Source organism: Peromyscus californicus, unplaced genomic scaffold, assembly GCF_007827085.1.
Source record: "Peromyscus californicus insignis strain IS unplaced genomic scaffold, ASM782708v3 Scaffold_15__1_contigs__length_86483966, whole genome shotgun sequence".
NCBI classification, from domain to species: Eukaryota; Metazoa; Chordata; class Mammalia; order Rodentia; family Cricetidae; genus Peromyscus; species Peromyscus californicus.
In genome coordinates, this window is record NW_026294447.1 from 24,443,445 (window position 1) to 24,469,662 (window position 26,218).

At 42.0% G+C, this 26,218-nt stretch overlaps 1 protein-coding gene across 4 annotated transcripts in view; it reads right to left on the reverse strand.

Moving 5' to 3' along the window:
* Positions 1-26,218, reverse strand: part of Baz1a (bromodomain adjacent to zinc finger domain 1A) — a 90,360-nt gene that overhangs the window by 56,882 nt on the left and 7,260 nt on the right. For all 4 annotated transcript variants that reach the window (XM_052738533.1, XM_052738531.1, XM_052738534.1 and 1 more), the window contains exons 3-4: positions 19,595-19,873; positions 4,792-4,935 (exon numbers count right to left, since the gene is read on the reverse strand). In XM_052738533.1, the coding sequence (XP_052594493.1) occupies positions 4,792-4,935; positions 19,595-19,873 (423 nt within the window). The remainder of the gene's footprint in view (positions 1-4,791; positions 4,936-19,594; positions 19,874-26,218) is intronic.

A 26,218-nucleotide genomic window follows, 5' to 3' on the forward strand; every position in this document is an offset into this window, starting at 1 on the left:
AGCTGAGCACTGGCTGCTCCTGGAGCAGACCCAGATCAAGTCCTAGCACACACATACAGGCCGGCCCACAACCATCTGTAAACCCCAGTTCCAGGGAACCCAACACCTTCTTCCAGCTTCCAAGAGCACCAGGCACACACATTGCACACACAGACAGACATGTAGACAAAAACACAGACAGCTTTATCATACAGGAGAGTACATTAGAAATGACCTAAACCTAACCTAACTAAACTACCTTGAAATCATCAGAATAAATTCACCTATGCTTGCCACACCTTACTCAGATTGTTAGCTGTGAATATTTTAGGCAAGATTGTCTATCAATTTAGTTCAGTTTTCAGAGATATAGATAAATTTCAGCATTTGGCTACTGACAGAACCATGAGGCCCACTGCATAACAAGTAATTACATACACTGGTCTCACCACTTCTAAAACAGTTCAAATGTTTATCTAGTACTGTAGATAACAGCCAGGAAGTCAGCTTTTATATAAAAAAGGCTTGCAGATATCTTAAGATGAGTTAAATAATTGTAAACTCACGGTGTTACTTCTTGTGTATGGCTAGTGTTATCTCCGTCTTATTCTAAAGTCTTAAGTAGACTATTAAAGGCTGTGAGCTAGGCATGATGGCATACTTGTAATTACAGCACTTGGGATGTAGAGGCAGGAGGACCCAGAATTCAAGGCCATCCTTGACTACATATAGAATTTGAGGACACCCTGGATTTCATGAGATTCTGTCTTTAAAAAAAAATGCTGTATCAGACACCTAAAGGTCAAAGGCTGAGCAAGAATATGACTTGTCCTGTATAAAGGTCCAATTCTGGCAAAAATATTGGCCATTCTGTAAGAGCATTAGGTTCTTCAAGAACCATGGAATAATCCATGCATGGAGGTTTTAATTTTAATTCCAGCACTTGGGAGTCAGACACAGGATGATCTCTGTGAGTTCCTGGCCAGGCAGGGCTACATAGCGAGATCCTGTCTTAAAAATCAAACAAACAGAAAGAATAAAAGGATATGAAGTATACACAAACTGTGCTTTGTGACAGGAAGGACTAGCACGATCTCTGAGGAAGGTAGTTTAAGAAGCGTGTGTGCAGGGCTGGGAAGGTAGGTCAGGAGTTAAGAACACTTGCTGCATTTCCAGGGGACCCGGGTTCAAATACCAGCACCCACATGGCAGCTCACACCTGTCAGTTCCATAGGCTCATATGCCCTTAAACACACACACTGACAAAACGCCCATATATATGAAATAATGTAAAAAAAGAGGTGTGTGTGTGTGTGTAAAAGAGAAAGAAAGGGATCCTTAGAAGTACTAAGTGATCTATTCTTTAAAATCTTGACCACTGTTAACCAAAAAAACTGATCTACAAGGAGATACTATTTGGAGGATCAGTCCTGTCAATGCCCAATATGTTCTGAAGGAATGCAATTTTATAAAGATTTATCTGTTTATTTTATGAATATGGGTGCTCTGTCTGCACATACGTCTGCACACCAGAAGAGGACATCAAATCTCACTATAGACAGGTGTGAGCTGCCATGAGGGTGCTGGGAATTGAACCCAGAACCTCTGGAAGAGCAGACAGTGCTCTTAAGCACTGAGCCATCTCTCCAGCCCTAGAATGCAAATTTAAAATGATGTGGTACTGGGTTTTGCAAAAGGCAATCAATATGCTCCCCCAAAACATTTAACCTTCTACTTTGAAACCCCAATGATCAGAATCTCTTTTAAAAATCCTAAGACTTAACTATAAAAAGAAAAACAATTCAGTTTAAAAATAGAGGGTTGGGGGTATAGCTAAGGGACACAGATATGCTCAGCATGTATAAGGCCCTAGGTCCAATCCTTAGAGTCAGGAAAGGTGGAAAAAAGGGCAAAGGCCTTTATATTTATAAATGGACATTTCTCCAAAGAAAGAGGATGCACAAGTGACCAGTAAACACATGAGAGGACATTCACAACCTCATCATTAGAAATTCAAATCAAAACCATGAGCACGATTTTCAGAAGAGAAAATATTAAGAGCTGACAAAGATGTGTCAACATCAGAAGACCTGCCAACTGCTAAGTGAGAACATAGACACAGCAGTGAGTGAGAAACAGCCAGAACTATGTAGGAGACAATGTTTCTCAATATGCGAAGACATTGTATCACAAGAAAAAAAAAATTTGTAAAAGACATGTTAGCTGAAATCCATACAGACTTTAAAATTCAACAGTAAGAAAATGGACAACTCAATTAAAATATGGGCAAGAAAGATCCGACCAGACACCTCTCTCTCTCAAAGAAAACATAGATGGAAGATGTGAAAAGATGTTCTACACCAACTGTGGCTAGGAGAGGAAACAGAAGCAGCATCAGGCACCACCACACAGCTCAGTGAGGGGTCTGACAAGCAAAGAGGAGCAGGCCCCTTCACTGCGGGTGGAAATGAAAAGGTGTAGCTGCACTGCAGTATGGCTGAACTAATAAGGAGAGGAGGGGGAGCCTGCCCAGCGGGTACGGTGCTGACAAGCACCAACCTGCATTTGATCCCTGACCTCCATGTAACACAGCTGGACACAGTGGCCTGCACTTGTAATCACAGTGCTGGAAAGGCCAATCTGCAGGGCTCTCTGACCGGCCAGCCCAGTGAGCTCCAGGTCCTGATGAGAGAACCTGTCTCCAAAAATAAGGCCGGTGGCCTGTGAGGAGGAGGAATGTGACCTAAGGCTGTCCTCTGGCCTCCAAATATTATGTGAACATACATTTGCACACACATGCATGTGTATACGTACCTAACAAAATACAATTTTAAAAAATTAGTAACAAAAACCTAAACACATTCTAGGGTGATCTAGCATTCATACATCTTAATATTTACCCAAATGTGCAAAAAGCTTACAGCTATACAAAAGCCTGCGATATATGTTCACATTATTCTTTATTTGAAATTGCCAACACACAGAAACAACAAAAATGCCCTTCAGTAGTTAAGTGGCAAGTAGGGTATAAAGACTGGAACATTTTAGGTCGGTGAGATGACTCCAGTAAAGGCACTTGACGCCCAAGGACCTAGTAACCTGAGTTCCACGCCCAGAACCATGTGGTGGAAGGAAAAAACCTGGCTCCCATATATCCTATGACCATCACAGGCAAGCTGTAGCACACATGCATCTGACACACACAAACAAAATAAAATGTAGTAATTTAGGGTAATGCAGTATTAGTCCACGCAAAAAGGAAACAAGCTATCAAGCTCTTATCAAAGAGATTTAGTGAGAACATAAATGCATATGCTCCAGTGTGAAAGAAGTCAGCCTGGAGAGGCCACATTCTGGAAAGTATGGAACAATAAGGAGTAAGCGATTGCCTGCAGTTGCAGGAACAGAGCAGTGAAGAGACGCAACACAGAAGAACGAAGCCTAACTGAACCACTGCCGAAGATCCATAGTGCAGGTAAAGTATCGGCAGTCTTTAGAGATCCAGCTCCAAGACCACACCCAGGGTATGCAAAAAAAAAAATCCACGGTGCCAGCAAGAACTAAACTTTTCTATCTGAGGGGTATTAGGAAAGGAACACAAGCGTTTTGATGGTAACTTAGTTTTTTACTCCATCTTGAGAAATCTCTCAAAATCTTCCTCCCTCTCTGTCTTTACTCAGCTATATATATTCCTGACAGAAAGCTTACATTTGAGGGTCACACAGCACTACTCACAAGTGCCCCGTACTTTCTCCAGGGACAGTGACCTTAAAAGTGTCCCAGGACCTAAATATAAAGTTAGTTGACTGAACCTTGAGTCTTGTATCATCAAACTGAGATTAGGAGTTCATGCAGAGAGTGAGAATTTGTGCAGGGAGTTATATCTTTACTGATATCAGCCAGAGTTTAGCAAGCAGGGGAATTGGCACCACATCTGCTTCATGTCTGACCTTGGTTCAACAACCAGACACCTGGGAATCTGTCCCTGCGCAATTCATTTTCAGGGGCAATTAGTCTACTCTGAATTTGCTCTGAGGTCTTAAGTCAGCTAATTGTGTAAAAAGCTGTCTTTGTAGTTCAGAATACTGTTATTTTCCTATGTCCACCTGAGCTATGAAATATATCCTTGTATTATTTCTATTCATCAAAATTATACAGCTTAAGAAGAAATCATCTTTAGACAGTCCACAGAATAAATGCCCATAGATTGAGGTGTAATCATGAGATTACATGTACACATTACATGGAAATGCACGGAAAAGGGGAGATCCCACAGCTGTTTTTGAACATGTGAAATCACAGACAGAAGCAGAAGTTTTCAGAGTTTGTGGCCCCGTAAGCCTTGCTTGACAAGGTTCCTCCACCAGAGTTATTCATCTAGTGAGTTGATACCTGAATGATTACCATCTGCTGTAATATGCCATGAACCGTGGCAATAAAGTGCTTGCCTACACCTGTGAGGCTCTAGGTTCGATCCCCAGCACAACAAGAAACAAACTGCTTTGTTTTTTGTTTTTCAAGACGGGTTCTCACCATCTTGGCTGACTACTCACCATGTAGTCCAGGCTGGCCTCAAACTCAAGGCCTACCTCTGCCTCCCAGTGCTGGGATTAAAGGCGTGCACTGTCACACCCAGCAAAGAGGACTGTGCTTACAGGTAATCAGAGAGTTAACTAGGTTTATTTTGAAAATTCTAACATCTGTTGCTGAAATGGGTTATTTATGGATGGTACACCACAGTATGACTATAAAAGAAGAAGAACAGTGCAACAGACCATTCCCAAGCGGACCTCTAAGTCACAAACGACTCACCCATGTGGAAAAGAGCTGCTCTGTGTTTCTGAATCATCGCTGTCACTGATGACAATGGTCTCGCCATCAACACTGCCCATGTGTCCGTTAGCAAAACCATTTTGATGTAACGGAGGGAGGACTTCCAAGATTCTACACTGCAGCCTGAAACAAAACAATCACAAGATGCAAGTCATTGGACACTTTATAACTCAGTATTTCAGAAGTCTGTTATTCTCAATAACTCATCATTTATTTAATTTCATGTCAGATGGGTAATGTGCCTATGTTGTAATAAGGTCTAAAAGAAACATCTTTTTTGTCATAGGTTTTTGTTTTGTTTTGTTTTTTCGAGACAGGGTTTCTCTGTGTAGCTTTGGTGCCTGTCCTGGATCTCGCTCTGTAGACCAGGCTGGCCTCGAACTCAGAGAGATCCGCCTGGCTCTGCCTCCCGAGTGCTGGGATAAAGGCATGTGCCGCTGTTTTTTTGTTTTATTATTTTAATTTATTTTATGTGCACATCTGTCTGTGTGAGGGTGTCAGATCCCCTGGAACTGGAGTTACAGACAGTTGTGAGCTGTCATGTGGGTGCTGGGAATTGAATCTGGGTCCTCTGGAAGAACAGCCAGTGCTCTTAACTGCTGAGCTATCTCTCCAGTCCCCAAGAGACACCTCTTACTAACAAATTTCATTCATAAACTACAATAGGGCCTGTTTTTTGAAGACTATGGTTGACTAAATAATTTAATTAACAAGAAAACTTGCCATTAATTAATTTTAAAATTCAATTGATTAGATTCATGGGCTAGTGATGTGGCTAGCTAGTATGGTGCTTGTCAGCATACACTAACCCATGGACTCAACCCCCAGAACCACAAATAAAAACAACAAAAAAGCATGATTTCTGGGTGTGTTTTTGGGAGTGTTTCCAGAGGAGCTGAAGCGTGAATCGGTGGAATTGGTGGGGAGATTTGCCCTCCAAGCTGCAGGCAAAGCCCAGTTAGTTTCTCCACATATCATACCAACAAAAAGGTAAGAAAGGTAAATCCACTTTCTTCCTGGGATACCCTACTCTCCCTTGCAAGAGAACTCCAAGATCTTCTGGGCTCTGTACCTACAGCACCTGTACCCCTGTTCTCAGGCAACCCTATGATGCCAATCTCTGGTAATCCATTTGCCAGCCAATTGTGAGAACTTTGCTTGCAGAACCTAGAGAACCAGTTCTCTTAAATCTCTTCCGCCCTCTCCACACCTCATCCCCCAAATATATATTCTATTTTTTCTATCTAGAGATCTGTGACTAATACAGTTGCCTATCTTTTTAAACCTAGTGAGTCTAAACTGTCTTTCTTAGGGATTGTATTTTTAGGTTTATTTTTAGAGACAATTTTGATATGTAGATGAGGCTAGCCCCAAATTTTTGATTCTCCTGTCTCAGCTTCTGGAGTGCTAAAACACATTCAATGTGCCAAACCCAGCCAGTAATTATATCATAACTAAAATAACTGATCAGAAAAATTAAATATCTGTATAATGTCATACAGATTGAGCCTTAAGTTCTTCAAAGATCCAGTATTTTAAATTCTGAGTCTCTTTGATTATATTTTTTTTATTTTATTCTTACTATAAGTCTAGTAATGTTTTCTGATCTCTGGAAATTTTTTCTATTCCTGAATTCTGTAACCACTATTCTGGCTATCTCTTAATCAACAAGCAAACAAACAAAAAAAGCCTATTTGCTGTAAGTGCTGTAGGATCTCTTTCTGTATGTTGTGAATGTGTTGCTCTGATTGGTTGATAAATAATCTGTTTGGCCAATGGTGAGGCAGAATAAGGTTAGGCGGTACATTCAAACTGGAGAGGGAGAAGAAAGAGTGGGGAGAAGCGTAGTGGTTTAGAGCACTCACTGGTTTTCAAGGACGTAGGTTCAGTTCCCAACACTCACAGGTCATCTCACAACCATCTGCAACATGGTGCACAGACCGAAATGCAGACAAAACACCCATACACGTAAAATAAATAAATGAAAAAAGTAACAGATAAACCGGACCTGCAGAACACAGTAATTTAAGAAGCAGGAGCAAGCAGTGATGGGATTACATCTGCTGTCCTTCTACGACTCAGGCAATCCAGGCAGGTCTTTAAGAACGCCCCAACATAGGGATTCCTAGCAATGAGACAGATCTCCATTCTCTGAGAAAATGTTGGGTCCATGTGAGATACTGTGCTACTCACTTGAGTATGGTATTTCCTGAGCAGGAGTGTGCATGGTGTGCACGTGCGTGTGGGTTTGTGTCAGCATCCACTATCATTTGACATCTCCACTCCCAGGAATGTCACTTCCCCATACTGTAGCCTCCTGGCCATGACTACTTGACAGTTTCTCTCAGAACACTAGCCAGAGTCAGGTGAGGCAGGGCAAGTCCCCTTTTTCTGAGGTGACAGGTCTTCTGAGAAATTTTTAATCTTGGAATCTAGAACACAGAAATCATTTCCTCGCCCATCACAGAATGACACAAAAGTCTCGTACTGTTGACAGCCATGTCCCTGCCAAAGGGAGGAAGTCGGTGTGCAGTGGGAGAAGGTAGCATCTGTAGCAGGGAAGGAGGAGTGACCAAAGGGTTGGAAGCAATCAGTCCTTTTATTTATGTTCTTCTTCAGACTTAACTGTTCCTTGCCCATCTTGAGTTTAGCTGTTTAATCTTTCCTTCAATTCAATAAACTGGTAATTTCCCATTTGCCCATGCTTTTGTTAACTCAGAAAGAAAGATCTCTTAAGGTTTTCACTTGATAGGTGTGGGTATTCTTGCCTCCATATATACCTGTGCACCATCTGCATGCAGTACCTGGGGAGGCCAGGAGAGGGCGTCGGTCTCCCCAAACTACAGCTACAAACAGCTGTGAGCCACCCAGTGGGTGCTGGGAACTGAAAAGGTCTTCTGGAGCCACCACTCCAGCCCTGACCTAGGCTTTTTAAAATGAGGTTTTTGTTTTTGTTGTTTGTTTTTTCACTTACAGGCCTGGTGGCATGATGTCTATAGCCAGCTCAGAAAGTCCTGAACAGTCTAGAATACACAGGAGACCCTTCCAGAACTAAATACAGAGCAGTGGGATGGCTCAGTGGGTAAAGGCACCTGCAGCGATGACCACAATGATGTTCAATCCCCTTCCCGTTACCCTCTGACCTCAAGTGCTGTCTCACCCCCTCCCCACCACGGGCTTGAGCCCCATACCCAACATGTAATTTTAAAATAAATACACGGGTCTGGCAAGATGGCAGAGGGATACAGGTGCTCGCCATGCACTCTTGGTGACCCAAGTCTGATCTCTGGAACCTAACCTATGTGAAGGTAGTCAGAGCAGACTCCACTTTGTTGTCCTCTGACCTCTATGGGTGTAACACACAAACACACACACACTCTCTCTCTCTCCCACTAATGATAGATTGATAGATAGATAGATAGATAGATAGATAGATAGATAGATAGATAGATAATAAAGGCATTGGGAGAAATGACTCATCAGGTAAATTGAACACTGCAGACCCGAGTTCATTTCCCAGCAGTGACATCAGACAGCTCACAGGGGCCTGTAACTCAAGCTCCCGTGGAATCCAATACCTCTGGCCTCTGCAGACACCCACATCCATGTACACAAACCCACATGCACACGCATAACTTAAAGTAATAAAAATAAATAAATAAATAATCTTTTAAAAGAGCTGGACAGATGGCTCAACAATTAAGAGAATATTGCTCTAGCAGACAGAGGTCCTGAGTTCAATTCTCACAGCGCCAGTAACTCCAGCTCCAAGGAGATCCAACACCTGTGGCCTCCTCAGGCATCTGCACATACCCACGCACAGATATACACACATAGTTCTTTAAAAAAAAAATCAAAATCTTAATCACTGAGTCATGACAATGATTAAGAGCACTTGCTGCTCCTACAGAGGACTGGGGTTCAGTTCCCAGCATACACACTGCAGCTTAGAACACCTAATGCATGCAGTGCCCATGCATGCATGCTGGCAACCACATATAAACATAAAAATAATTAATAAATCCTTTTTAAAAATTGAATAGAGAATACTTCCTAACTCATTCTATAAACCCGAGATATAGTAACTACATGAAGAATTCTTACAATTGAAAAAAAAACTAATATATTTTTAAAAAAACTAGTAGGTCTGAGTAGAGACTTGGATCCAAAGAAGATATAAATGGCGAAGAGCATAAAAAGATGCATGTATCATCTGTAAAACACAGAATCAAAATCGTAGGAAGTAACAGACATATCCAGTAAGGTGGTACTTATTTTTTTTTAATTTTTTTTTTGGTTTTTCGAGACAGGGTTTCTCTGTGTAGCTTTGCGCCTTTCCTGGAACTCGCTCTGTAGACCAGGCTGGCCTCAAACTCACAGAGATCCGCCTGGCTCTGCCTCCCGAGTGCTGGGATTAAAGGCGTGCGCCACCACTGCCCGGCTGGTACTTATCTTAAAAGCAAAATTTATCATAAAAGGTAACAAGTATTGGTAAGTCTGTAGAGAAATAAGAACTAATCCAGCTGCTATGAAAGACCGCATTTCCATGTCCCCACCAAGACAAACACAAGATTATCATTAAACCCATCAACTGCACTTTAAAAAATTTTAACAAATAAATATAAACAAGCCAGGCAGTGGTGGCAAATGCCTTTAATCCCATTCAGTACTTGAGAGGCAGAGGCAGGTGGATCTCAGTGACTTCGAGGCCAGCCTGGTCTACACAGCTAGCTAGTTCCAGGACAGTCAGAGCTGTTACACAGAGAAACCCTGTCTCAAAAAAACCAACAAATAAAAATAAAAACAAGTATTTAGACACTTGAACACCAATTATTTCCAAGAGACAAAACATGAAATCAACCAACATGTCCACTCACAGATGAATGGATAAACAAAATGTGGTTATATAAATACAACAGAACATTACAAGATAAAAAGAATGGCATTCTATTAACTTCTACAATATGAATGGATCCTAAAAATATTCAGTGTGATGATAAGCCACAAAGGACAAGACTTGAACCTGCTTATATGAAGCACACAGACTAAGTAAGCAAGTTTATAAAGAAAGAAAGTCGAATAAAGGTTACCAGGGGCTGGGGGAAGGTAGAATAAGAAGTTATATTGCCTATTGAGTACAGAGTTTCTGTTTGGAATGATGTAAATGTTCTGGAAATGGTGATAATTATATAACACTGTGAATGCCACTAATTTCACAATCAAAACTGATGTGGAAAATTTGTTTTACACAAACAACAAAATGGAAAATTTGTTTTACACAAACAACAAAAAAGAAACTTGTGTTACTGTCCTAACAGAAAAGTCTGGGGAGAAATTCAATGGACACACCTATATGTTAGCAAATTGAAATGCTGTCTAAATATCTGCAGGCCTATTTTCACACTGGCTGACAAATAAATTTAAGTTTCTAAAGAGGAAAACCTGCAGGAGTCCTATCAAAACTCTCTAGGTAGTAAATTTGGAGACAAAGTAACCAAAGAGGTTCGCTTTTTCTTTCCTTTCTTTCTCTTCTTGACAGGATCTGGCTATTGCACTCACTTTGGAAGACTTAGAACTCATGTCCAGGAACCACATTACCCAGTTCTAAGGCAATGCAGGAAGCTTTCCGGGGACGTGACAGTACAGTCTTCCCCGGCAGAGCCCAGGCGTTACTGACACTGATGGTCACGGTCATGAGAGGAAAAGGCAAGTCCACTTAGCACCAAAGTCCACTTGGTGCAGGGTCTAAAAGCAATCTTACAGTCGTCAGAGGGAAGAGTCTGGCCACAACAGGACCTGTGGAGCTGCAAGAATTTGAGGGGCTGATCTACTGAAAACCAACAGAAATTATAGTAATTCCCTTACAGAGGAAAGGGGGGAAGGAAACCTCCATAGAATTGACACTGTCTAGAATGCAATACATATTTAATATACCAGTTGCATTAGCTATTGTCAATGCTGCTATTAGCTATGTGTCACACCCAAACCACTGATCCCACTCTTTCCCAAGCTAATCATGGCTAGGGCTCAACGTCCACTACTCAAAATGCCAAGTCAGTATCTAATAGATTCCATAGAATGTTAGCTTCTGTCCTTCAAATCCGCTTGCTACTATTTCTTGGTTCCAGAGAGTCCAAAGAATATTTAGGTACAAGAAAAGCTAAAGAGACAGGAGGTGGTGGCGAACGCCTTTAATCCCAGCACTTGGGAGGCAGAGGCAGGTGGGTCTCTGTGAGTTTGAGGTCAGCCTGGTCTATAGAGCAAGTTCCAGGACAGTCAGGGCTATAGTGAAACCTCATCTTGAAAACAGACAAACAAAAAAGATAGAGAATCATGAAATAATTATCATTGGCAGTATAGACTTCAAGTCATATGTATGTTTCAGAAAATGGAAAACTAGCTTAACAATCATGACCTAAAAAGTGGCAATCCCCAGCACCCCAGGAGATATATCGCTTGCTCACTCTAGGGACAAGAGAAGCTGATGTAACTGTACATGAATAATAGTGTGTGGGGTGCTTGCCATGACAGAAATGTTCTGCAGCCAAACTATATCAATGTCAATATCCTGGTTGTGTTGTTGTTACAATTTTGCGATATATTATCAGTGGGAAAAACTTTGTTTTACAACTGTATGTGAAGCAGTAATTATCTCAAAACAGCAACTTTAGAGATGCTAATGATAAACACTAAGAAATATTAACTCTGATTAGAAGTATTTACTCCGTACAGGAGAAAGGAATAAAAATAATGGATATTGTGTGTTACTTTCAGGATAACCCCAAAGTCAAGGCCAGCCTGCATTACACAGTGAGTGAGTTGAGGGCAGCCTCAGCACTACAACAAGAATCTATCTCAAAAAAAAAAAAAAGCTAATATCTATAGTAGGATGGCTCAGCGGGTAAAGGCACCTGCCACCAAGTCTGATGACATGAGTTGGATGCCCAGAACCAACTCCTACAAGTTGTCCTTTGATTTCCATGTGGCAGGCCCCCCCTCAAGTACATAAATGTAAAAATTAAAAACTATCCTGAGTAATTTTTTTAATTAAAAATATTTTATCAGGCACTGTTACATGCCTGTAATCTCAGCTGAAGGATGCTGAAGGAGTAGTAAGACCATGAGTTCAAGTCTAACCCAGCAAACAAACCAACAAAATCATATCATCTTAGATACAAGGAATGAAAAGTCTTAGGATGTTGTTTAGGACATTTCTTGGCTCTTGCGGGCCGTAAGATTATATCATAGAGATTCAGCTGTGTAGTAAAGCTGAACTCTGACCGGCCAAGGGTCTGTCAAGAGGCAAAGACATTTATTATGAATATTTGGTGTTATCCAGCCTTTAATATTCCAGCTGTCTTCTGCTATGAAATCCTTACGTGCCCAGATGAATTGGTAAACAGTTCAGCTCCCCAGACCTGCTGAACCTACTAAGTTACTAACTGCCCTGCTGAGCTTAGGAGACAAGCTGGCGGGAGATGCCTGGCTTTGTTTCCTGTGCTAATGAAGTTCAGACTATCCCCTTCGCTTTAAGGAGGCCTAATGATTCTCCAGAGCATTTTGACTGAGAACAAAAGAAGTTTTTACATATCAAGGTGAGAGATAAAACAACATTCCTGAGGAGACAGGGTGCCCAGGAAAAGAAAAGGCAGGTATTTTCTGTAGAAGACACAGAACAGCATGGCGATAGAGAAGAGGATGACAGAGGTTCCATAGAGGGTAAGCAGGGATCCAAAGTGTCACTCCCTCTTCACCTTCTGCTGTCCCTCCGTGTGTGTGACAGGCCACCTACAGAAAGTATGACAATGCACTCAAAGTTGTCAGCAATGCCCCCTGCACTACCAGCTGCTCAGTGACCCCTGGCCAAGGTCATCCATGTCATCAACACTGCCCTGAAGACTGTGGCATCATGGTCACAGGCAGCCCAGAACATCGGCAATGCATCCACAGGAACTGCCAAGGCTGTGGGGCAAGGTCACCTCAGAAGTGAATGAGACGCTCACTGCTACGGCCGTGTGTGTCTGTCAGGATCTGACTGCAGCCTTGAGAAGGTTGCCAGGCACAACGGCATCAAGACGGTGGTGAAGCAGGCATCAGAGGGCCCAGTAAAGGGCATCCTGGACTATTCTGAGAACCAGACTGTCTCCTGTGACTTTAACTGTAACACCCATGCTTCCATCTTTGATGCTGGTGCTGGCATTGCCCCCAATGACCACTTTATCAAACTCACTCCTCCCTCGTATGACAAGAAATTTGGCCACAGCAACAAGGTGGTAGACCTCATAGTCCACATGGCCTCCAAAGTAGGAAGCCCTGGACTACCCTCGACTGCTGAGAAGTCCCCAACACTGAGTATCTCCCCTCACAGCTTCCATACTAGGCCCACACAAGAAGGGGAGGGGCTCAAGGAGCCCTGGTTTCTCAAATACATCAATAAAGTTCATTGCACCCAGAAGGGGAAAAACTGGGCAAGGAGGTATGTGCTCCTAAGGCCAGCTTTGTGAGGCAGAGACGGGAACCCACAGGGTCCACTGTCCAGCCAGTCTGGCCTACATACATGGTGAGCTCCAGACCAGTTAGAGACCATCTCAAACAATATGATGGATGGCACCTCAGGAAGGACACCCAAGGTTGACCCTTGGCCTCCACTATAGACCATGCACTCACACACAGGAACATGAGAGAATTCCAAGAGAAAATGTCCATTTTTCTCATTTCTAATTGTATCATCTCCTGAGTGCCCACTCTTTGTATTAGAGGTTTTTGTGCAAGTTTTCTCTTCTATTAGTTCAAGTTACTGAGAATATACTTTAAGAGTTGAAAAGCTGAGAGCACTAGTGTTGGCCTCCTTTTCCTTTCCCTTCTTTGAGGCAATCCCACATTATGTATACAGCCCACCCACAAGGGCCTCTCTCCCAATGTAGACCATGCTGGTCTTATTTTGCAGTGGCCCTCCCATCTCCGCCTCACAAGCTCTGGGATTACAGTCAAGCCCCACCATTTTCAGCCTGTAGGTCACCATTTGACGCTAAAATTGATATACTCATCAGTTAAAAGGCTTCCACAAGATTTATTTTCCAAGGTAGTTAGAAAAACAATATTGAAATAAACAGCTTATACTTTTTTTAAAAGTTAAATCTGCCGGGGGATGGTAGTGGCAGTGGCGGCGGCGGTGGTGGCGGCAGCAGCAGCGCTCGCCTTTAATCCCAGCACTTGGGAGGCAGAGGTAGGGGAACTCTGTGAGTTTTAGCCTGGGCTAAAAAACAAGATCCAGGACAGGCACCAAAACTACACAAAGAAGTCCTGTCTTGAAAAACAAACAAAAAACAAACACATGGATATTTACATTTTCACACATAGGACCTTGTACATGCTAAGCAAGCAGTCTACCATGGAGCGATATCCTCAGCATCTATTCCTTAATTAAATCATTACTCTTTATACTATTTTAAGTTTTTGTGTCTGGGTATTTTGCCCATATGTATGTTAATGTACAGGGTGTTGGACCCCCTGGAACTGGAGTTACAGATGGTTGTGAGCTGATATGTGGGTGCTGGGGACTGAACCGGAGGTGGGGGGGTTCTAAAGGAACAGCCAATGCTCTTAACAGCTGAACTCTCTCCAGCCCCTCTGTCCACTATTCTAAAAGTTCATTCAATGAACAAAAACCTGAAACAAACACATTTGTAGTAGTATTAACCAAAAGAAAGAAGAAGAAGAAGAAGAAGAAGAAGAAGAAGAAGAAGAAGAAGAAGAAGAAGAAGAAGAAAGAGAGAGAGAGAGAGAGAGAGAGAGAGAGAGAGAGAGAGAGAGAGAGAGAGAGAGAGAGAGAGAAGAGAGTATCTAAACAATGGTTAAATGCTGAGCTACCAAGCTTGGCAAGCGTTTGAAAGACCAAAGCTGTCAGTGTTCAGGAGTGTGGAGAGGCAGACCTGGCCTCACTGCCACTGAACTTACTCCTTCCTTCCTAAGATCATTAGGATAAACTGGCAAGCCTCTAATTTCTCTATTCTCTCTCCTCTCTCTCTCTCTCTCTCTCTCTCTCTCTCTCTCTCTCTCTCTCTCTCTCTCTCCTGGATTCCCACAGAGCATCTTAATCTCCCTCATATCATGAACAACAGAAGCACCATGTCCATGGTTTAAACAGGGCAGCAGGAGCTGGGCCTGACGTGACAGCACAGATGACCAGGCTTTGATGGTATATACCACTTCCTAAGGCCTCTATGTCCTACCATCCACTACAGTAGAAAGTCAAAACGGCACCATTTTTTTTTCTCACATCATCAAAATCATCTATAAATTAAAAACAGCTTAAAGTGTCGGGACAGAGAAATGCTGGATCTCAGATGGAAAGAGAAAAGGCTCCAATAAGAGAGTGATTGTGAGGGAAAGCATGGAGAAAAATAAGAAATTTTCAGGTTGAAAGGGCACAAAGGCCCCGAGGCAGGGACTATGTCTGGCACTTTGAGAAGCAACATACATGTTTGCTTGGTGAGTGGGGCGCTGTTCACTGCTACATCAATAGCCCACGTCAACATGCCAAGTCAACACGTGGCACAAAGAAAGAGCTCGCTATTTCTGATGTCTTATACAGAAGCAGGACACGCATATAAAATAGACTAGTTACTTCGAACCCATAGAGAGCTATGCTTGAGTTTTAGAAAAGGAAAAGCAGAGAGCCAGGGAGACGGTTGAATCCTCAAGACATGTATTATAGTGAAAGGAGAGAAGCAACACCAAAGACGGCCTTTTGACCTGGTACATACGTGTATACACACACAATATAGAAATAGACAACCTATGCTGGGCGGTGGTGGCGCACGCCTTTAATCCCAGCACTCAGGAGGCAGAGCCAGGCGGATCTCTGTGAGTTCGAGGCCAGCCTGGGCTACCAAGTGAGTTCCAGGACAGGCGCAAAGCTACACAGAGAAACCCTGTCTCGAAAATCAAAAAAAAAAAAAAAAAGACAACCTACCACTGGCTTCTTAAGACTCCCTTCTCTGCTTAACCCTCACCCATTCCTCTTTAAAGAGGACTTCCATCACTTCGCCAACTAGCCTCCTTTGCTATTTGTGAATTAGTTACTTTTCTCTTATTGCAACCAGCATCTGCTATGAAGCAAACTCTGAGGGTGTGGTGGAGGAGTACAGTGGACAGCAACAGTCTGGACCTCAGCAGAGCAAACTTCAGGTTTCATCTCAAGAATGGCCAAACCCAGCACTGGGAAGCAGAGACAAGACCAGGAGTGAAGGTCATATACATAACAAGTTCAAGGCCAGCCTGAGATAAATTAAAAAAGGAGGCTGGAGAGACAACTGAGTGGTTGGTCAAGAGCTCTTAAGGACGCAGGTCTGGGTGTTAGTACCCACGGGGTCACTAACAACCATCTGTGATGCCAAGGGAACCGGAGCCTCTTTTGACCTCTGTGATCACTAGGCATGCATATAGCGCAGGTACATGTGTGCTGGCAAGGCACTCATGTACGAAATGTAAATAAACTGTGACAGGCCAGTATAGGGGCTAGTGAGCCGGCTCAATGAGTGAAGAGCTAGTCTGCCAAGCCTGACACCCAGTTTGATACCCAGGACCGACATGGTAGAGAAAAGGACTGACCCTTCTCACCAACACATGTGTGCCATGGCACACACCCCCGCACAAAACGGAGTAAGTCAATAAATGGGATAAAAAAATTTAATGTTTTAAAAAGCTGGGCATGGTGGTTCATGGGAGGCAATAGCACATGTATCTGTGTGAGTTCAAGGTCAGCCTGGGCTACATACTGAATTCCAAGGCCAGCCAACACTACATGGTAAACTTTGACTTTAAAAAAAGCTTAGAAAGACTTTGACTTCGATTAAAAAAAACAAAACAAACAAACAAAAAAACCCCACACCACCTTTAATCCCAGCACTTGGGAGGCAGGCAATCTCTCTGAATTTGAGACCAGACTGTTCTATACAGTGAGTTCTATCACAGCCAGAGGTACACAGTGAGACCTGTTTCCAGGAAGGAAGGGCCAGTAAGTGTGAGAAACTGAGGCAGGAATGTATTGAGTTCAAGGCCAGACTAGGCTATAGTATGGCCAATATATAAGGACGCTTAAGATTTGTTATTGTTCAGAAAGACAATTTCATTTTGTAAAGATGTCTTTTTATTTATGTTTCTGTGTGAGTGTATGCCACAAGTGTGCAGGTGCCCAGGGAAGCTAGGCACCCTGGAGCTGCTGTTACAGCAGGTTGTGAGCCTCCAGATATAGATGCTAGGAACTGAATTTAGGTTCTCTGGAAGAACAGTATAAGCTCTTAACACTAAGCCATCTCTCCAACCCCCTAGAAAAACAATTTCTTGTATTTCACAAAGACTGTTCAACAAGAACAGGCATGCTTCCTAATGAGTTTCAATGAAATGTTTATTCCCAAATTTCCCCCTTCTACAAAGGATCCCAACTCACTAATGTTGCAAGCAAATATGTGTGTGTATACATATGTGTGTATATATGTATGCATGTATATCCCATAAAATAACAAAATATATAGAAAAATTATTACATATTTGTATGTAAGGTATATTTTTAAAAGTTCATGTTGTACAGTAATTTATAAACTGTAGGGCGCATTTGTCCTCCTACAAATGAGTAGCCATGAGGAAAAAAAAGATAACCAGTCCCCAAATATGGTTCCATTATTCTTATGGTGATACAGATCAAAACACAATCTACTTTCTTAGGGTATGAAACCTATAAATAGACTCACCTTAAGTATGAACCATTAAATAGACTCCAAAACCATATATATTTTTTAATTTTTTTGAGGCAGTTTTAGTCTGTAGTTCAAGCTGACCTGGAACTCACAACGCTAGCCTCAAGTTCACAGCAATTCTCACCGCAATTTTCCAAGCACTACGGTGACAGGCACGAGCCCTTATCTACCTCGTGTATGTGTGCATCTGCACCTGTGTGAGTGTGGAGGAGAGGACAACTTCAGCTGCTGTGCCTCTGACATACCCACCTTCCACCTGGTTTCTGTGAGACAGGGTCTCTCACTGGCCTGGTACTTGTCCAGTAGGTTACACTAGTTGGCCAACAAGCCAGGAATCTGCTTGGTAGCCACTCCTTTCTTGCTGGGATTTTTTTTTTTTTTTTTTTTTGGTTTTTCGAGACAGGGTTTCTCTGTGTAGCTTTGCGCCTTTCCTGGGACTCGCTTGGTAGCCCAGGCTGGCCTCCAACTCACAAAGATCCGCCTGGCTCTGCCTCCCGAGTGCTGGGATTAAAGGCGTGCGCCACCACCGCCCGGCTCTTGCTGGGATTTTAAAGCCATGCCACCATGGGTTCTCAGGTCCTCATGCTCCTAAGGCAAGCACTTTACCAACGAGGTATCACTCTCGTGGGTTGTTTTGGGGGTGGTGGTGGTGGTAAAATCAAGACAGTTTTTCTCAGTATAACAGCCATGTGTAACAGCCCTGGATGTCCTGGAACTCTTTATAGACCAGGCTGGCCTCAAACTCAGAGATCCACCTGCCTCTGCCTCTATTTTGTTGAGATATTGAGATAGCTGGCCTTCAACAACTTTTTTTTTCTCCTTCAAATTATGTATACAGTGTTCTGTCTGCATGTACGCCTGCACTTCGGGCCAGAAGAGGGCACCAGACCTCATTACAGATGGTTGTGAGCCATCATGTGGTCGCTGGGAATTGAACTCAGGACTTCTGGAAGTGCAACCAGTGCTCTGAACCTCTGAGCCATCTCTCCGGTCCCAATCTCAAACTTCTAATCCTCCTGCCTTTACTTTACAGGATACAGAAGTGCTGAGATTATAGGCTTGCATCACCACACATAGTTTATTGAGTGCTGGGGATCAAACCAAGGGCTTTGTGCATGCTAGGTTCTCAATAAAGGTACTGAAAACATACAAAAAGGGAGTATATACAATAGTTCTGCTTTTGTTAAATACTGAAAGCCATCAACACACAAGTAAGTATATTTAAATAGTCAGAGTATGTATAACATACTAGTTTTGTTAAATAAAATATTGAAAGCCGACTGGCAGTGGTGGCGCACGCCTTTAATCCCAGCACTCGGGAGGCAGAGCCAGGCGGATCTCTGTGAGTTTGAGGCCAGCCTGGTCTACAGAGCGAGATTCAGGACAGGCTCCAAAGCAACAGAGAAACCCTGTCTCAAAAAAACAAAACAAACAAAAATATTGAAAGTCATCAAAACAAGTATATTTAAACTATTATTTACTATGAGAATATGGTAGATATCATTATTTTAGGCTTTTTAAATATGGAGTGTCCATGTAATTAGGGTTTACTTTATAGTAAATTAAAAAGAAGTTGGTTTATATAGCAATAGGATCTCAAAGATATTTTAAGTGAAAAGAATTATACAGCATATTACCTAGTATACTTAAAAAAAAAAGGACTATGTCAAGTATGTTTGTACAGATACACAGACACATGCATGTACAAATCTTTGGTGGCACATACGTGAAAAGATATATAAAAAGTAGCTACAGCTACCACAGGACATCTATGGGCCAACAGGGTAGCTAGAAAAACACAAAAGGAAAAATCTCCTCAGATCATGCTTTCCATATTTCACCTTTGAGGGTGGGTTGTTTTTAGACAGTCTTGTTACACTGTCCAGATTAACCCAGAACTCACAATATTCCTGCCTTAGCTTTCCAAATCCTGATATTCTAGGCATGTAGCACTACACCTGGCGATATTTTTTGACTTTTGAGCAATTTATGCTTATCAAAAGGAAAAATTAAAAGTACTTTACCTTGTACCATTGTTCCTAATGACTTCCACAGTTTCTTCAACAAAATATCGGTCCTTGACATATGCATAGATATCATCACAAATTTCATGTAAGCGTGAACGATGGGTAAGGTTGGTCAAGTATAAAACTGGAATAATTAGTGGCTCTGGGAAACTCTGCAGATTTTGTCTTGCTCTTTCTTCGGATTCAAGTGCTTCCTGATACGTCAGTCCAGGTCTACCCGTCACAGCACAGCTCCACACAAGGCTGTTGCACAGAATGGTTCGTTCAAAAAAGTCACTGATGAAGAAACAAAAGCAAAATCCCATTACCTATCATTTCATAAACTTTACATTAAAATCGACACCATTATGACCTTTTCCCCCATGCCACCTCATCAACTTAATACACAACTTGGGAAAGGTCTTCAATGTGCAACTTAAATGCGCTATCGGGTAAGCTGAACAAGCTGTACCAGCTCTGAAATTTGGAACCAAAGTGAAAGCAAATCAAACTTTTCATTTTCCTTTGAATTTGTAAGCTTTTCTGTTGAAAAGAACTTACAACACTAACATCAATTGACCATGACGTTTTAATAGACCTTAATAGTAAGTAGAAATAATAATAACTAATACATCTAGGCACCTAACAACAGGAGAATTACATGATGGAAAGTCAGGCAGTAAGCAGTGTAAGAATTCCTATAGAACAAGGCAAACAGCCTGATTTCAAGTTCGAGCCTTCCTTTATTTTCTTTTTACAGTGTGTAACGACTTGACCTTGCAGACAGACAGACTAGAAAAAGGAAAGAAGCGACAACACAGAAAGAGGAAGGGGAAGTGGCAGAGGGCGAGGAGGGGAACTTGCAAAAGCAGACATTTTTGGAATGTTAAACAAAATCAGGCTAGTATCTGGGCATGGTGGCTCGGTCTTGAGTAATGCCAGCACTGAGGAGGGTAAAGGAGGAGATTCCCAGCAATTTCAGGGCCTCAAGAGAGTCCCAGTTCAGCCTAAGCCACAGTTTAAAACCTTCTCAAAAAATAAAGCCGTGTGCCAGGAGTGCACACGTGTGCCTGGAAAAGTAACACTTGGGAGGATCAAGGCTAGCCTAAACTACCTGAGGTCCTCTATAGAAAAAAACAAACAGCCCAGAGTAACAGCTAGGGACAGGGATAAAACGACCATTCTATGTGCAGTGCCTTTTGGAACTGCAGTAATTTCTTAATATGAATATTTTCTAAAGTCTACCTAGTTTCAGTGCAAGAAACCTATAAAATAGAAAAACTTCAAAGAGAGATTGGGTAGAAAAACTCACTGACTACACAAAAGCGCACACACATACATCATAACCACAAAAATGTGTCTTTAGAGACATACTATAAACAGATGCTCCTATGGAGAAAGCAAGCCTGGGAAGAAAAGGAAAACTTGACTGGATGATTCTAAAACATTTCCATTGTTTGAATTTTTATTCAATCATGTACTCATGCATCATTTTACAAGAAGGCTTTGCTAAGTATAAAACGTTAGAAATATGCAAAAAGTTAATAACAGATACCCAACTGGAGGCTACAGTAAACTTTTGTCCTATGTAGAGTAAAAAAATACACTCTGGTCTACTTTTCAATAATTATGTGAATAGTATGAGCAAGTCATTCTTTTAACTTCCATCTTCCTGAACTCTTCTCCCATCATTCTCAAAGTACTTACAGTATTCTGTGTACACTTCTTGGCTAGTGTATCTATCTTACTACAGATTATCCCTATAAACATTCAGATCTTCAAAGATCATTTGGGGATTGTTTCATTTGCACATGGATCAAGACAGCAACAAAAAATTTAAAAAAGAAAAAGAAGGAAATCTATAAAAATCAAGAGAAACCCATCACAGTACAATGAAATGAGATAACAACAATAACAATATGATGATGATACGATGATGATGATACAAGGGGCTGCCGAGGACCCTGGAGTCCCAGCACCATGTCAGCAGCTCAACTGTCTGTAACTCCAGCTCCCAGGAATCAGAGGCCTCTGGCCTCCTCAGGTACCTGCGCTCACCTGCACCCATGCACGCACACAACTAAAAATAAAAATCTTAAAGCCAGGCAGGGTGGTGCATGCCTTTACACCCAGCACTCAGCAGGCAGAGGCAGGTGGATATCTAAGTTTGAGGCCAGCCTGATCTACATAGCAAGTTCCAGGACAGCCCAGGCTATACAGAGAAAACCTATTTCAAAAAACCAAAAATAAAAATCTTTTAAAAAGAAAGAAGATACATATGGCAAGTCACAATGACCCTGATTGTACAAGAAGAGCCTTTTTTGAAGTATATTTTGGTACAATAATAAGTGGTTATTTTTTTAAAAAGACAGATATACTAACAAGAGACTTTAGAGGAAGGCAAAACAGGTCAGGAAATACTAGGACATTTTTTTCAAGTGGTATTAAGGGTTAGTTCTTAAAGAAAGCATAAAGTTAAAGAATACCCGTAGGGATGGATAGTGGGGGTAGTGGAACCTGTTTCTAATAAGCAAGAAAGTCTGTGTCATAATAATTTATTAACTAAGAGGCAAGGATATATTCTTTCAAACATAAAGAATAAAATGGATATAAATAACAATATAAATAACATTAAAATCATTTACATTTTTGTATTAAATCTTACTACCCACATCAAACCATTTCAATGCTTAATGGTCCACAAGGCCAGGCAACAGCTTCTGTATCAGATAGCATAGCTTTAGCTGTATCAGCCAAGTGCCTAGGGTATCTGGGGGCCACAGGGCATGTGAAACCACTGCAGGGTGCCAGGTAAGTATAAATCAGGTTTCCCCAGACACTAGACTTAACATTGTCTAAAATCTTCAAAGTGAGCAATGGTACAAGTTCTTTCTATAAGCAGCCATTCATTAAGCGTGCTGCCAGGAAGAAAAACAGGGTACAAAGTGCCAGTGAGACAGCTCGGCAAGTTGTCACCAAGCCTGACAACCTGACCCCTAGACCCCACATGGTACAGAGGGATCAACTCACAAGCTGCCTTGTGACTGATACACTCACCCACTGGTACCTAAGCTGGTGTGCATACACAACAATAAATAAAGAAACGTAAAATACAAACAGACAAAACAGGGTGGGAACCCAGTGACGCAAGCTGCCCGGCTCCTCCCGAGGTCTCCTGCAAACCTTCATGTTCTTACACTGACAGCCTTGTACACCAAGATCCAGCCCTCAGGAGGGAGGAGGCTAGGTATACTCCACCACGTGGCTAAGTTCTCACAAAGGAGGGGAAGTCCACCACCCCAACAGCACAGAGCCATCTATGGTACACCGTCACCCTCGCCCACTTTGTCATGCTGAACAGGCTTGATGCTCAACTATGAAGCTGTTTAAAGCCAAATTCAAGGAGGTGGGTTACACTGTCTCTTCAACATCTACATTACAAGTCCATTTTACTACTGTGAGCAAAAGAAAATGCTGACACTTATTTAATATGAATAACTAAAGCTAACATAAATTACATCTGAGTTGGGACTGTACTCTTCAATAATCCTCTTTAGGATAGGGGTATTACTGCCTGACAGCCCAGTGCAGCCTTCTCTTGGTTTAATTTCACTGGCACACAATCACACCCTCACTTCCACCTACTCTCTTGCTTTCTTACTACATTGGTATAGAACGTGGGAGACACTGTGACCAACACGGTCTAAAATATTCATTATCTGGTCCTTCACACACAAAAACATATGATGGCCTTTCCTCTTTATCATTGTTTCATAAGGAAAAATTCTGAGTTACAAGGTAAAAATCGTTTTGAAAGACATATTCTAAAGTCTACCAATTCGGGTGAATAAGCTAAGAAACAAAGTGCAACAGGCTGTTAATTTGTTAGGGATTAGGAAAACTGAAAGCCTAGTGGATTTAAGAATTAAGGAACATCACAGGCAGGAGTTAGTGGCACACGCCTTTAATCCCAGCACTTGGGAGGCAGAGCCAGGCGGATCCCTGTGAGTTCGAGGCCAGCCTGGTCTACAGAATGAGATTCAGGACAGGCACCAAAACTACACAGAGAAACCCTGTCTCAAAAAGAACAAACAAACAAACAAAAAAGAATTAAGGAACATCACATGCAATTCAGATGAACAAAGTGCACTTTACTTAAGGGCTGAAACTCTACTAGCTAGATACAAAATGTTGTGAGCTCCAGGACAGTTCAAAGATCTAAACCACTGCCCTGCTCACATATCCATATGCTAAAAAATAGAATTCCTAACCTAAAATAGTCCCTGATATGCAAAGGATGAAAAGTATGGCTAACTTTTAAAAGGTGGTCATTACTGAAGACAGCATAGAGTTTTCTATAATTTTCTTCCCTGAGAGGGTCATTAAGAGCAGACTGGACTGTGGGCATGGCAGAATTAATGTCTTATATTATAAAGATTCCAGCAAGATGAAAATTGTATTTTCATATTCATTTATAAACAGCCAGGAATTTTTTTAACTAATAAAAACACAGGGTCTAATTTTTCAAAACCACTCTAATGAAATTTTATTTTGCATTTTACTTAAAGCTGCCTTTGATAGGTTTGACAGGTTCCTGCAATCTGTAGGTGGTATAAAGCTGAGAAATCAGAGATCATATGCACTGGTGCTGGATGGGAAAGTCCTTCTTAACAATAATGGATGTGAAGAAGACCAGTGGAGGCACACACCTTTAATCCCAGCACTCTGGAGGCAGAGGCAGGCAGATCTAAATTCAAGGACAGCCTGGTCTACAGATCGAGTTCCAGGATAGACAGAACTACACAGAGAAATCCTGTCTCAAAAAAATAAAAAGATCAATTTTTTTTTTTGAGACAGGGTTTCTCCGTGTAGTTCTGGTACCTGTCCTGGATCTTGCTCTGTAGACCAGGCTGGCCTTGAACTCACAGAGATCCGCCCGGCCCAAAAAGACCAATTTTAAGTGAAACTCAAAACACTTCAGTGTTAGTTTTTAATATAGTTCCCCTACAACATCTACCTAGAATGTCTTTCTGCTCCACTCCATGTCCTGTGAGTTTCATCCCTCAGGACCCAATTAGATAGTCTCCTACTTGATGAGGGCTTCCCCAGTTCCACCACCGTTACCAACTTCCTCTTGGATCTTCCACTCTGCTGGCTTCCTAAGATGTATGTGACTTCGACACTTCTCCCTAGGGAGACACATTATCTCAGCATCTTCAAAGTCTCCCCCAAAGTCTCTCCAAAGTCTCTATGGACGGTCCACATTCATTTTTATGTGCATTTAGGCAGAAAAAGGGCCTAAGTGAGAGGCAGAGAGGAAATGTCTGAACCCAGCATTACCACTTTTCTTTGGGTAAAGTTACACAATCTCTCTGAACCTGCTTCCTCTTCTATAAAATGGAGGTATTTTTCATAAACAGTTTATGTAGAAATTAAATGAGAAAATTTAACAAATGCCCATAGGATGTGTGCACTCAAAACATGTATCTTTTTATTGTTCAAAGATCTTACGTGCAAAGAAGATCCTAAATCAGAAGTTCTCAACCTTCCTAAGGCTGTGACCCTTTAATACAGTTCACGGTGTGGTGACCCCCAACCATGAAATTATTTTCCTTGCTACTTCATAACAGTAATTTTGCTACTGTTATGAACCGTTATGTAAATCTGTGTTTCCCATGGTCTTAGGCAATCCCCATGAAAGGGTTGTTCGACCCCCAACTGGGTCACGTCACCACCCACAGGTTCTGAACCACTGTCCTAAGAGGATTGCCAGGACAGCAAAGAGACAATGTCAGGACCACATAAAGTGAAAGTTCAGCATTGGGAAGAGGAGGACTTAACTAGCCTAAGCATCTGAGGAATTTCTTCCTGGCAACTCCTTGAGGGCAAGCAAGGAGACAACAGAAATTTTTAAAAGAAACAGAGCTTAAATCACTATAGATAGGACAAGGGCAAGCAATGAAGTATGTCCACGAATTCTTTATTTAGAGTGTGTGTGGGGGTCTGTGCCTGTGTGTGCTGTGTGTAAGAGTATAAGCACACAGTGCGTGCCACAGCCAGTATGAGTTGAGGTCAGTTCTCTCCTCCTACTGTGGGTTCTGGGACCAAATTAAACTCAGGCCCTCTGCTTTGCATTGCAAGTGCTGAGCCAACTTGATGGCCCAATTTTCACTGTATTTGATTAATAGCATCAGATTATAATAAATACCCTAAAACCTAATTTGTGGACAAAGAAAGCTAAAGGTGTTCAAATGCCTTTGAAATAGGACTCTATTTATTTATCTATTCATTCATCCACTTATTTATTTATTTGTTTATTAGGATGTGTGTGGATATTTTGCTTACATGTCTATGCACTTTGTGTGTGCCTGGTGCCCAGGGAGGTCAGAAGAGGACATTGGATGCCCTGGAACTAAAGTTATAGCCCTGAATGCTGGGAATTGAACCCAGGTCTTCTGGAAGAACAGACAACATTTTTTTGGGGGGGGGGTTTTTTTCGAGACAGGGTTTTTCTCTGTGTAGCTTTGGAGTCTGTCCTGGATCTCACTCTGTAGCCCAGGCTGCCCTCCAACTCAGAGATCCACCTGGCTCTGCCTCCCAAGTGCTGGGATTAAAAGCATGTGCCACCACCGCCCGGCCAGA